General features: G+C 44.4%; 1 protein-coding gene across 1 annotated transcript in view; it reads right to left on the minus strand.

Moving 5' to 3' along the window:
• Positions 1-2259: 2259 nt before the first annotated feature.
• The window catches only part of LOC311126434 (multiple C2 and transmembrane domain-containing protein 2-like), a gene marked incomplete at its 3' end in the record, with an annotated part of 104647 nt that continues 91523 nt past the window's right edge, over positions 2260-15383 (minus strand). Inside the window, exons 15-17 of the mRNA XM_084200434.1 lie at positions 7861-7962; positions 2487-2561; positions 2260-2379 (exon numbers count right to left, since the gene is read on the minus strand). Of these exons, the coding sequence (XP_084056560.1) occupies positions 2260-2379; positions 2487-2561; positions 7861-7962 (297 nt within the window). The remainder of the gene's footprint in view (positions 2380-2486; positions 2562-7860; positions 7963-15383) is intronic.

Genomic DNA, 15383 nt, shown 5'->3' on the forward strand with positions numbered 1-15383 from the left:
AGAGGCGGCGCTCCTAGTGGCCGGGGACTTTAATGCAGGGAAACTTAAATCCGTTTTACCTAATTTCTACCAGCATGTTAAATGTGCAACCAGAGGGAAAAAAACTCTAGACCACCTTTACTCCACACACAGAGACGCATACAAAGCTCTCCCTCGCCCTCCATTTGGCAAATCTGACCTCCTGATTCCTGCTTACAAGCAAAAACTAAAGCAGGAAGCACCAGTGACTCTGTCAATAAAGAAGTGGTCAGATGATGCAGATGCTAAGCTACAGGACTGTTTTGCTAGCACAGACTGGAACATGTTCCGGGATTCTTCCGATGGCATTGAGGAGTACACCACATCAGTCACTGGCTTCATCAATAAGTGCATCGACGACGTCGTCCCCACAGTGACCGTACGTACATACCCCAACCAGAAGCCATGGATTACAACATCCGCACTGAGCTAAAGGGTAGAGCTGCCGCTTTCAAAGAGCGGGACTCTAAACCGGACGCTTATAAGAAATCCTGCAATATCCTTCAACGAACCATCAAACAGGCAAAGCGTCAATACAGGACTAAGATTGAATCGTACTACACCGGCTCTGACGCTCGTCGGATGTGGCAGGGCTTGCGAACTATTACAGACTACAAAGGGAAGCACAGCCGCGAGCTGCCCAGTGACACGAGCCTACCAGCTAAATTACTTCTATGCTCCCTTCGAGGCAAGCAACACTGAAGCATGCATGGGAGTATCAGCTGTTCCGGACGACTGTGTGATCATGCTCTCCATAGCCGATGTGAGTAAGACCTTTAAACAGGTCAACATTCACAAGGCCGCAGGGCCAGACGGATTACCAGGACATGTACTCAGAGCATGCACTGACCAACTGGCAAGTGTCTTCACTGACATTTTCAACCTGTCCCTGACTGAGTCTGTAATACCAACATGTTTCAAGCAGACCACCATAGTCCCTGTGCCCAAGAACACTAAGGTAACATGCCTAAATGACTACCGACCCGTAGCACTCACGTCTGTAGCCATGAAGTGCTTTGAAAGGCTGGTCATGGCTCACATCAACAGCATTATCCCAGAAACCCTAGACCCACTCCAATTTGCATACCGCCCCAACAGATCCACAGATGATGCAATCTCTATTGCACTCCACACTGCCCTTTCACACCTGGACAAAAGGAACACCTACGTGAGAATACTATTCATTGACTACAGCTCAGCGTTCATCACTAAGCTAAGGACCCTGGGACTAAACACCTCCCTCTGCAACTGGATCCTGGACTTCCTGACGGGCCAGCCCCCAGGTGGTAAGGGTAGGTAACAACACATCTGCCACGCTGATCCTCAACACGGGGGCCCCTCAGGGGTGCGTGCTCAGTCCCCTCATGTACTCCCTGTTCACCCATGACTGCATGGCCAGGCACGACTCCAACACCATCATTAAGTTTGCCGACGACACAAAAGTGGTAGGCCTGATCACAGACAACGATGAGACAGCCTATAGGGAGGAGGCCAGAGACCTGGTCGTGTGGTGCCAGAATAACAACCTCTCCCTCAACGTGATCAAGGCAAAGGAGATGATTTTCGACTACAGGAAAAAGAAGAGGACCGAGCATGCCCCCATTCTCATCGACGGGGCTGTAGTGGAGCAGGTTGAGAGCTTCAAGTTCCTTGGTGTCCACATCACCAACGAACTATCATGGTCCAAACACACCAAGACAGTCGTGAAGAGGGCAAGACAAAGCCTATTCCCCCTCAGGAGACTGAAAAGATTTGGCATAGGTACTCAGATCCTCAAAAAGTTCTACAGCTGCACCATCGAGAGCATCCTGACTGGTTGCATCACTGCCTGTTATGGCAACTGCTGGGCCTCCGACCGCAAGGCACTACAGAGGGTAGTGCGTACGGCCCAGTACATCACTGGGGCCAAGCTTCCTGCCATCCAGGACCTCTATACCAGGCGGTGTCAGAGGAAGGCCCTAAAAATTGTCAAAGACTCCAGCCACCCTAGTCATAGACTGTTCTCTCTGCTACCGCATGGCAAGCGGTACCGGAGTGCCAAGTCTAGGTCCAAAAGGCTTCTTAACAGCTTCTACCCCAAAGCCATAAGACTCCTGAACATCTAATGAAATGTCTACCCGGACTATTTGCATTGTCCCCCCCCCCCTTCTAGGAATTCTAGTTCTATGGGAGAAACTGCAGATGGTGCTACTATACCACATTATATCTAGTTTGATACTTTTAGATGGTGAAATGCCTCACCAGGAAGGCTATGAGACTCCTCTGGAAACTCTCCCACTGGAAACAGCTCTTGATGTACTGGAATGTGGACTGCACTGCTCTGTATAGGTTACGCACGCGGTACACGTTACGCGCCAAGATCTGAAATCAATACAGAAATACCGGTTAAAAAGATGCTATGAACAACACAAAATGTCTGCCTGTTTCAGAATAGTTTAGGTAAAACTATGGAGATTAATTTAGCAAACCTTTTTAGAAAACTTTGGATTGTCTTCCATGAATTTCTTCTCCTTTGGTGTAAATGTTCTGATAGCTGCTCTGACCTATAAGTCAGATGGAGAGAGATACGGAGGAAGACACTGTTTCAGACACAACTGATGCCAATGAACTGAAAGGGAGTGACTCCAGCAGCACCTCTCTGATTACATCATGGTTAGACCATCTGTCTCTGTGTTGTAGTTGACACCGTGTACACACACACACACACACACACACACACACACACACACACACACACACAGAGAGACACACACAGAGAGACACACACACACACACACATACACACACACACACAGTAGACATCATTAGTATTAAACAGGACTGGTCCATCTGTATTAAACAGGACTGGTCCATCTGTATTAAACAGGACTGGTCCATCTGTATTAAACAGGACTGGTCCATCTGTATTAAACAGGACTGGTCCATCTGTATTAAACAGGACTGGTCCATCTGTATTAAACAGGACTGGTCCATCTGTATTAAACAGGACTGGTCCATCTGTATTAAACAGGACTGGTCCATCTGTATTAAACAGGACTGGTCCATCTGTATTAAACAGGACTGGTCCATCTGTATTAAACAGGACTGGTCCATCTGTATTAAACAGGACTGGTCCATCTGTATTAAACAGGACAGGTCCATCTGTATTAAACAGGACTGGTCCATCTGTATTAAACAGGACTGGTCCATCTGTATTAAACAGGACTGGTCCATCTGTATTAAACAGGACTGGTCCATCTGTATTAAACAGGACTGGTCCATCGGTATTAAACAGGACTGGTCCATCTGTATTAAACAGGACTGGTCCATCTGTATTAAACAGGACTGGTCCATCTGTATTAAACAGGACTGGTCCATCTGTATTAAACAGGACTGGTCCATCTGTATTAAACAGGACTGGTCCATCTGTATTAAACAGGACTGGTCCATCTGTATTAAACAGGACTGGTCCATCTGTATTAAACAGGACTGGTCCATCTGTATTAAACAGGACTGGTCCATCGGTATTAAACAGGACTGGTCCATCTGTATTAAACAGGACTGGTCCATCTGTATTAAACAGGACTGGTCCATCTGTATTAAACAGGACTGGTCCATCTGTATTAAACAGGACTGGTCCATCTGTATTAAACAGGACTGGTCCATCGGTATTAAACAGGACTGGTCCATCTGTATTAAACAGGACTGGTCCATCTGTATTAAACAGGACTGGTCCAACGGAATTAAACAGGACTGGTCCATCTGTATTAAACAGGACTGGTCCATCTGTATTAAACAGGACTGGTCCATCTGTATTAAACAGGACTGGTCCATCTGTATTAAACAGGACTGGTCCATCTGTATTAAACAGGACTGGTCCATCGGTATTAAACAGGACTGGTCCATCTGTATTAAACAGGACTGGTCCATCGGTATTAAACAGGACTGGTCCATCTGTATTAAACAGGACTGGTCCATCTGTATTAAACAGGACTGGTCCATCTGTATTAAACAGGACTGGTCCATCTGTATTAAACAGGACTGGTCCATCTGTATTAAACAGGACTGGTCCATCTGTATTAAACAGGACTGGTCCATCTGTATTAAACAGGACTGGTCCATCGGTATTAAACAGGACTGGTCCATCTGTATTAAACAGGACTGGTCCATCTGTATTAAACAGGACTGGTCCATCGGTATTAAACAGGACTGGTCCATCTGTATTAAACAGGACTGGTCCATCTGTATTAAACAGGACTGGTCCATCTGTATTAAACATGATTGGTCCATCTGTATTAAACAGGACTGGTCCATCTGTATTAAACAGGACTGGTCCATCTGTATTAAACAGGACTGGTCCATCGGTATTAAACAGGACTGGTCCATCGGTATTAAACAGGACTGGTCCATCTGTATTAAACAGGACTGGTCCATCTGTATTAAACAGGACTGGTCCATCTGTATTAAACAGGACTGGTCCATCTGTATTAAACAGGACTGGTCCATCTGTATTAAACAGGACTGGTCCATCTGTATTAAACAGGACTGGTCCATCTGTATTAAACAGGACTGGTCCATCTGTATTAAACAGGACTGGTCCATCTGTATTAAACAGGACTGGTCCATCGGTATTAAACAGGACTGGTCCATCGGTATTAAACAGGACTGGTCCATCTGGATTAAACAGGACTGGTCCATCTGGATTAAACAGGACTGGTCCATCTGTATTAAACAGGACTGGTCCATCTGTATTAAACAGGACTGGTCCATCTGTATTAAACAGGACTGGTCCATCTGTATTAAACAGGACTGGTCCATCTGTATTAAACAGGACTGGTCCATCTGTATTAAACAGGACTGGTCCATCTGTATTAAACAGGATTGGTCCATCTGTATTAAACAGGACTGGTCCATCTGTATTAAACAGGACTGGTCCATCTGTATTAAACAGGACTGGTCCATCTGTATTAAACAGGACTGGTCCATCTGTATTAAACAGGACTGGTCCATCTGTATTAAACAGGACTGGTCCATCTGTATTAAACAGGACTGGTCCATCTGTATTAAACAGGACTGGTCCATCTGTATTAAACAGGACTGGTCCATCTGTATTAAACAGGACTGGTCCATCTGTATTAAACAGGACTGGTCCATCTGTATTAAACAGGACTGGTCCATCTGTATTAAACAGGACTGGTCCATCTGTATTAAACAGGACTGGTCCATCTGTATTAAACAGGACTGGTCCATCTGTATTAAACAGGACAGGTCCATCTGTATTAAACAGGACTGGTCCATCTGTATTAAACAGGACTGGTCCATCTGTATTAAACAGGACTGGTCCATCTGTATTAAACAGGACTGGTCCATCTGTATTAAACAGGACTGGTCCATCGGTATTAAACAGGACTGGTCCATCTGTATTAAACAGGACTGGTCCATCTGTATTAAACAGGACTGGTCCATCTGTATTAAACAGGACTGGTCCATCTGTATTAAACAGGACTGGTCCATCTGTATTAAACAGGACTGGTCCATCTGTATTAAACAGGACTGGTCCATCTGTATTAAACAGGACTGGTCCATCTGTATTAAACAGGACTGGTCCATCTGTATTAAACAGGACTGGTCCATCGGTATTAAACAGGACTGGTCCATCTGTATTAAACAGGACTGGTCCATCTGTATTAAACAGGACTGGTCCATCTGTATTAAACAGGACTGGTCCATCTGTATTAAACAGGACTGGTCCATCTGTATTAAACAGGACTGGTCCATCGGTATTAAACAGGACTGGTCCATCTGTATTAAACAGGACTGGTCCATCTGTATTAAACAGGACTGGTCCATCTGTATTAAACAGGACTGGTCCAACGGAATTAAACAGGACTGGTCCATCTGTATTAAACAGGACTGGTCCATCTGTATTAAACAGGACTGGTCCATCTGTATTAAACAGGACTGGTCCATCTGTATTAAACAGGACTGGTCCATCTGTATTAAACAGGACTGGTCCATCTGTATTAAACAGGACTGGTCCATCTGTATTAAACAGGACTGGTCCATCGGTATTAAACAGGACTGGTCCATCTGTATTAAACAGGACTGGTCCATCGGTATTAAACAGGACTGGTCCATCTGTATTAAACAGGACTGGTCCATCTGTATTAAACAGGACTGGTCCATCTGTAGTAAACAGGACTGGTCCATCTGTATTAAACAGGACTGGTCCATCGGTATTAAACAGGACTGGTCCATCTGTATTAAACAGGACTGGTCCATCTGTATTAAACAGGACTGGTCCATCTGTATTAAACAGGACTGGTCCATCTGTATTAAACAGGACTGGTCCATCGGTATTAAACAGGACTGGTCCATCTGTATTAAACAGGACTGGTCCATCGGTATTAAACAGGACTGGTCCATCTGTATTAAACAGGACTGGTCCATCTGTATTAAACAGGACTGGTCCATCTGTATTAAACAGGACTGGTCCATCTGTATTAAACAGGACTGGTCCATCTGTATTAAACAGGACTGGTCCATCTGTATTAAACAGGACTGGTCCATCTGTATTAAACAGGACTGGTCCATCGGTATTAAACAGGACTGGTCCATCTGTATTAAACAGGACTGGTCCATCTGTATTAAACAGGACTGGTCCATCGGTATTAAACAGGACTGGTCCATCTGTATTAAACAGGACTGGTCCATCTGTATTAAACAGGACTGGTCCATCTGTATTAAACATGATTGGTCCATCTGTATTAAACAGGACTGGTCCATCTGTATTAAACAGGACTGGTCCATCTGTATTAAACAGGACTGGTCCATCGGTATTAAACAGGACTGGTCCATCGGTATTAAACAGGACTGGTCCATCTGTATTAAACAGGACTGGTCCATCTGTATTAAACAGGACTGGTCCATCTGTATTAAACAGGACTGGTCCATCTGTATTAAACAGGACTGGTCCATCTGTATTAAACAGGACTGGTCCATCTGTATTAAACAGGACTGGTCCATCTGTATTAAACAGGACTGGTCCATCTGTATTAAACAGGACTGGTCCATCTGTATTAAACAGGACTGGTCCATCGGTATTAAACAGGACTGGTCCATCGGTATTAAACAGGACTGGTCCATCTGTATTAAACAGGACTGGTCCATCTGGATTAAACAGGACTGGTCCATCTGTATTAAACAGGACTGGTCCATCTGTATTAAACAGGACTGGTCCATCTGTATTAAACAGGACTGGTCCATCTGTATTAAACAGGACTGGTCCATCTGTATTAAACAGGACTGGTCCATCTGTATTAAACAGGACTGGTCCATCTGTATTAAACAGGATTGGTCCATCTGTATTAAACAGGACTGGTCCATCTGTATTAAACAGGACTGGTCCATCTGTATTAAACAGGACTGGTCCATCTGTATTAAACAGGACTGGTCCATCTGTATTAAACAGGACTGGTCCATCTGTATTAAACAGGACTGGTCCATCTGTATTAAACAGGACTGGTCCATCTGTATTAAACAGGACTGGTCCATCTGTATTAAACAGGATTGGTCCATCTGTATTAAACAGGACTGGTCCATCTGTATTAAACAGGACTGGTCCATCTGTATTAAACAGGACTGGTCCATCTGTATTAAACAGGACTGGTCCATCTGTATTAAACAGGACTGGTCCATCTGTAGTAAACAGGACTGGTCCATCTGTATTAAACAGGACTGGTCCATCTGTATTAAACAGGACTGGTCCATCTGTAGTAAACAGGACTGGTCCATCTGTATTAAACAGGACAGATGCCTCCCCATGGGCCCTGGAGGGGCATCAGACAGCAGGACTGGACTCACTGGGTTGAAGATGAGCTCCAACTCTAGGGAGATGCTTCCTTTAGACAGACCCCCCAGATCCTCTTTCTTCAGGGGACAGCAGATCTGTTGACCATTGTGGATCTGGAGGGGAGAGAGAGTGTAATGTAATGTACACAGACCAACACTAAGCTGCAACAGTGGATTACTGTCAAATAGAGGGTTAGTCTTAATGATGAAGATATGACCCTATTGTACTGTAAGGCCCTCTTGACTTGAACTCCCATTGATCTAATGAAAATACATATTGATGTAATTTGTAAGATGATTTACGCTACTGACAGAGAGTAGAGGAATGGACACTATGCTACTGACAGAGAGTAGAGGAATGGACACTATGCTACTTACAGAGAGTAGAGGAATGGCCACTATACTACTGACATAGAGTAGAGGAATGGACACTATACTACTGACAGAGAGTAGAGGAATGGACACTATGCTACTGACAGAGAGTAGAGGAATGGACACTATACTACTGACAGAGAGTAGAGGAATGGACACTATACTACTTACAGAGAGTAGAGGAATGGACACTATGCTACTGACAGAGAGTAGAGGAATGGACACTATGCTACTGACAGAGAGTAGAGGAATGGACACTATACTACTGACAGAGAGTAGAGGAATGGACACTATACTACTGACAGAGAGTAGAGGAATGGACACTATGCTACTGACAGAGAGTAGAGGAATGGCCACTATACTACTGACAGAGAGTAGAGGAATGGACACTATGCTACTGACAGAGAGTAGAGGAATGGACACTATGCTACTGACAGAGAGTAGAGGAATGGACACTATACTACTGACAGAGAGTAGAGGAATGGACACTATGCTACTGACAGAGAGTAGAGGAATGGACACTATGCTACTGACAGAGAGTAGAGGAATGGACACTATACTACTGACAGAGAGTAGAGGAATGGACACTATGCTACTGACAGAGAGTAGAGGAATGGACACTATGCTACTGACAGAGAGTAGAGGAATGGACACTATGCTACTGACAGAGAGTAGAGGAATGGCCACTATACTACTGACAGAGAGTAGAGGAATGGACACTATGCTACTGACAGAGAGTAGAGGAATGGCCACTATACTACTGACAGAGAGTAGAGGAATGGACACTATGCTACTGACAGAGAGTAGTGGAATGGACAACATGCTACTGAAAGAGAGTAGAGGAATGGACACTATGCTACAGACAGAGAGTAGAGGAATGGACACTATGCTACTGACAGAGAGTAGAGGAATGGACACTATACTACTGACAGAGAGTAGAGGAATGGACACTATACTACTGACAGAGAGTAGAGGAATGGACACTATACTACTGACAGAGAGTAGAGGAATGGACACTATGCTACAGACAGAGAGTAGAGGAATGGACACTATGCTACTGACAGAGATTAGAGGAATGGCCACTATACTACTGACAGAGAGTAGAGGAATGGCCACTATACTACTGACAGAGAGTAGAGGAATGGCCACTATACTACTGACAGAGAGTAGAGGAATGGCCACTATGCTACTGACAAAGAGTAGAGGAATGGCCACTGTACTACTGACAGAGAGTAGAGGATTGGACACTATGCTACTGACAGAGAGTAGAGGAATTGGACACTATACTACTGACAGAGAGTAGAGGAATGGACACTATGCTACTGACAGAGAGTAGAGGAATGGACACTATGCTACTGACAGAGAGTAGAGGAATGGAAACTATGCTACTGACAGAGAGTAGAGGAATGGCCACTATACTACTGACAGAGAGTAGAGGAATGGACACTATGCTACTTACAGAGAGTAGAGGAATGGACACTATGCTACTGACAGAGAGTAGTGGAATGGACACTATGCTACTGACAGAGAGTAGAGGAATGGACACTATGCTACTGACAGAGAGTAGAGGAATGGACACTATGCTACTGACAGAGAGTAGAGGAATGGACACTATACTACTGACAGAGAGTAGAGGAATGGACACTATGCTACTGACAGAGAGTAGAGGAATGGACACTATGCTACTGACAGAGAGTAGAGGAATGGCCACTATACTACTGACAGAGAGTAGAGGAATGGACACTATGCTACTTACAGAGAGTAGAGGAATGGACACTATGCTACTGACAGAGAGTAGAGGAATGGCCACTATACTACAAACAGAGAGTAGAGGAATGGACACTATGCTACTTACAGAGAGTAGAGGAATGGACACTATGCTACTGACAGAGAGTAGAGGTATGGACACTATGCTACTTACAGAGAGTAGAGGAATGGACACTATGCTACTGACAGAGAGTAGAGGAATGGCCACTATGCTACTGACAGAGAGTAGAGGAATGGCCACTATACTACTGACAGAGAGTAGATGAATGGCCACTATACTACTGACAGAAAGTAGAGGAATGGCCACTATGCTACTGACAGAGAGTAGAGGAATGGCCACTATACTACTGACAGAGAGTAGAGGAATGGACACTATACTACTGACAGAGAGTAGAGGAATGGACACTATGCTACTTACAGAGAGTAGAGGAATGGACACTATGCTACTGACAGAGAGTAGAGGAATGGCCACTATACTACAAACAGAGAGTAGAGGAATGGACACTATGCTACTTACAGAGAGTAGAGGAATGGACACTATGCTACTGACAGAGAGTAGAGGTATGGACACTATGCTACTTACAGAGAGTAGAGGAATGGACACTATGCTACTGACAGAGAGTAGAGGAATGGCCACTATGCTACTGACAGAGAGTAGAGGAATGGCCACTATACTACTGACAGAGAGTAGAGGAATGGCCACTATGCTACTGACAGAGAGTAGAGGAATGGACACTATACTACTGACAGAGAGTAGAGGAATGGACACTATACTACTGACAGAGAGTAGAGGAATGGACACTATGCTACTGACAGAGAGTAGAGGAATGGACACTATGCTACTGACAGAGAGTAGAGGAATGGACACTATACTACTGACAGAGAGTAGAGGAATGGACACTATGCTACTGACAGAGAGTAGAGGAATGGACACTATGCTACTTACAGAGAGTAGAGGAATGGACACTATGCTACTGACAGAGAGTAGAGGAATGGCCACTATACTACTGACAGAGAGTAGAGGAATGGACACTATGCTACTGACAGAGAGTAGAGGAATGGACACTATGCTACTGACAGAGAGTAGAGGAATGGACACTATGCTACTTACAGAGAGTAGAGGAATGGACACTATGCTACTGACAGAGAGTAGAGGAATGGACACTATGCTACTGACAGAGAGTAGAGGAATGGACACCATGCTACTGACAGAGAGTAGAGGAATGGACACTATGCTACTTACAGAGAGTAGAGGAATGGCCACTATACTACTTACAGAGAGTAGAGCAATGGACACTATGCTACTGACAGAGAGTAGAGGTATGGACACTATGCTACTTGGATAAGAGCGTCTGCTAAATGACGTAAATGTAAATGTAAATGTAAATGTTATAGAGAGTAGAGGAATGGCCACTATACTACTGACAGAGAGTAGAGGAATGGCCACTATGCTACTGACAGAGAGTAGAGGAATGGACACTATGCCACTGACAGAGAGTAGAGGTATGGACACTATGCTACTTACAGAGAGTAGAGGAATGGACACTATGCCACTGACAGAGAGTAGAGGTATGGACACTATGCTACTTACAGAGAGTAGAGGAATGGCCACTATACTACTGACAGAGAGTAGAGGAATGGACACTATGCTACTGACAGAGAGTAGAGGAATGGACACTATGCTACTGACAGAGAGTAGAGGAATGGACACTATGCTACTGACAGAGAGTAGAGGAATGGACACTATGCTACTGACAGAGAGTAGAGGTATGGACACTATGCTACTTGGATAAGAGCGTCTGCTAAATGACGTAAATGTAAATGTAAATGTTATAGAGAGTAGAGGAATGGCCACTATACTACTGACAGAGAGTAGAGGAATGGACACTATGCTACTGACAGAGAGTAGAGTAATGGACACTATACTACTGACAGAGAGTAGAGGAATGGACACTATACTACTGACAGAGAGTAGAGGAATGGACACTATGCTACTGACAGAGAGTAGAGGAATGGACACTATGCTACTTACAGAGAGTAGAGGGATGGACACTATGCTACTGACAGAGAGTAGAGGAATGGACACTATGCTACTTACAGAGAGTAGAGGGATGGACACTATGCTACTGACAGAGAGTAGAGGAATGGACACTATGCTACTTGGATAAGAGCGTCTGCTAAATGACGTAAATGTAAATGTAAATGTAAATGTTATAGAGAGTAGAGGAATGGCCACTATACTACTGACAGAGAGTAGAGGAATGGCCACTATGCTACTGACAGAGAGTAGAGGAATGGACACTATGCCACTGACAGAGAGTAGAGGTATGGACACTATGCTACTTACAGAGAGTAGAGGAATGGACACTATGCCACTGACAGAGAGTAGAGGTATGGACACTATGCTACTTACAGAGAGTAGAGGAATGGCCACTATACTACTGACAGAGAGTAGAGGAATGGACACTATGCTACTGACAGAGAGTAGAGGAATGGACACTATGCTACTGACAGAGAGTAGAGGAATGGACACTATGCTACTGACAGAGAGTAGAGGTATGGACACTATGCTACTTGGATAAGAGCGTCTGCTAAATTACGTAAATGTAAATGTAAATGTTATAGAGAGTAGAGGAATGGCCACTATACTACTGACAGAGAGTAGAGGAATGGACACTATGCTACTGACAGAGAGTAGAGTAATGGACACTATACTACTGACAGAGAGTAGAGGAATGGACACTATACTACTGACAGAGAGTAGAGGAATGGACACTATGCTACTGACAGAGAGTAGAGGAATGGACACTATGCTACTTACAGAGAGTAGAGGGATGGACACTATGCTACTGACAGAGAGTAGAGGAATGGCCACTCTACTACTGACAGAGAGTAGAGGAATGGACACTATGCTACTGACAGAGAGTAGAGGAATGGACACTATGCTACTGACAGAGAGTAGAGGAATGGACACTATGCTACTGACAGAGAGTAGAGTAATGGACACTATACTACTGACAGAGAGTAGAGGAATGGACACTATGCTACTTACAGAGAGTAGAGGAATGGACACTATGCTACTGACAGCGAGTAGAGGAATGGACACTAAGCTACTGACAGAGAGTAGAGGAATGGACACTATGCTACTGACAGAGAGTAGAGGAATGGACACTATGCTACTGACAGAGAGTAGAGGAATGGACACTATGCTACTGACAGAGAGTAGAGGAATGGACACTATACTACTGACAGAGAGTAGAGGAATGGCCACTATGCTACTGACAGAGAGTAGAGGAATGGACACTATGCTACTGACAGAGAGTAGAGGAATGGCCACTATACTACTTACAGAGAGTAGAGGAATGGACACTATGCTACTGACAGAGAGTAGAGGTATGGACACTATGCTACTTGGATAAGAGCGTCTGCTAAATGACGTAAATGTAAATGTTATAGAGAGTAGAGGAATGGCCACTATACTACTGACAGAGAGTAGAGGAATGGACACTATGCTACTGACAGAGAGTAGAGGAATGGACACTATGCTACTTACAGAGAGTAGAGGGATGGCCACTATACTACTGACAGAGAGTAGAGGAATGGACACTATGCTACTGACAGAGAGTAGAGGAATGGACACTATGCTACTGACAGAGAGTAGAGGAATGGACACTATGCTACTGACAGAGAGTAGAGGAATGGACACTATGCTACTGACAGAGAGTAGAGGAATGGACACTATGCTACTGACAGAGAGTAGAGGAATGGACACTATGCTACTGACAGAGAGTAGAGGAATGGACACTATGCTACTGACAGAGAGTAGAGGAATGGACACTATACTACTGACAGAGAGTAGAGGAATGGCCACTATGCTACTGACAGAGAGTAGAGGAATGGACACTATGCTACTGACAGAGAGTAGAGGAATGGCCACTATACTACTTACAGAGAGTAGAGGAATGGACACTATGCTACTGACAGAGAGTAGAGGTATGGACACTATGCTACTTGGATAAGAGCGTCTGCTAAATGACGTAAATGTAAATGTAAATGTTATAGAGAGTAGAGGAATGGCCACTATACTACTGACAGAGAGTAGAGGAATGGACACTATGCTACTGACAGAGAGTAGAGGAATGGACACTATGCTACTTACAGAGAGTAGAGGGATGGCCACTATACTACTGACAGAGAGTAGAGGAATGGACACTATGCTACTGACAGAGAGTAGAGGAATGGACACTATGCTACTGACAGAGAGTAGAGGAATGGACACTATGCTACTGACAGAGAGTAGAGGAATGGACACTATGCTACTGACAGAGAGTAGAGGAATGGACACTATGCTACTTACAGAGAGTAGAGGAATGGACACTATGCTACTGACAGAGAGTAGAGGAATGGACACTATGCTACTGACAGAGAGTAGAGGAATGGACACTATGCTACTGACAGAGAGTAGAGGAATGGACACTATGCTACTGACAGAGAGTAGAGGAATGGACACTATGCTACTGACAGAGAGTAGAGGAATGGACACTATACTACTGACAGAGAGTAGAGGAATGGCCACTATGCTACTGACAGAGAGTAGAGGAATGGACACTATGCTACTGACAGAGAGTAGAGGAATGGCCACTATACTACTTACAGAGAGTAGAGGAATGGACACTATGCTACTGACAGAGAGTAGAGGTATGGACACTATGCTACTTGGATAAGAGCGTCTGCTAAATGACGTAAATGTAAATGTAAATGTTATAGAGAGTAGAGGAATGGCCACTATACTACTGACAGAGAGTAGAGGAATGGACACTATGCTACTGACAGAGAGTAGAGGAATGGACACTATGCTATTTACAGAGAGTAGAGGGATGGCCACTATACTACTGACAGAGAGTAGAGGAATGGACACTATGCTACTGACAGAGAGTAGAGGAATGGACACTATGCTACTGACAGAGAGTAGAGGAATGGACACTATGCTACTGACAGAGAGTAGAGGAATGGACACTATACTACTGACAGAGAGTAGAGGAATGGCCACTATACTACTGACAGAGAGTAGAGGAATGGACACTATGCTACTGACAGAGAGTAGAGGAATGGACACTATACTACTGACAGAGAGTAGAGGAATGGACACTATGCTACTGACAGAGAGTAGAGGATTGGACACTATACTACTGACAGAGAGTAGAGGAATGGCCACTATACTACTTACAGAGAGTAGAGGAATGGACACTATGCTACTGACAGAGAGTAGAGGAATGGACACTATGCTACTGACAGAGAGTAGAGGAATGGACACTATGCTACTGACAGAGAGTAGAGGAATGGACACTATGCTACTGACAGAGAGTAGAGGAATGGACACTATACTACTGACAGAG

This window comes from Coregonus lavaretus, assembly GCF_964263955.1.
Source record: "Coregonus lavaretus genome assembly, contig: HAP1_SCAFFOLD_1156, whole genome shotgun sequence".
NCBI classification, from domain to species: Eukaryota; Metazoa; Chordata; class Actinopteri; order Salmoniformes; family Salmonidae; genus Coregonus; species Coregonus lavaretus.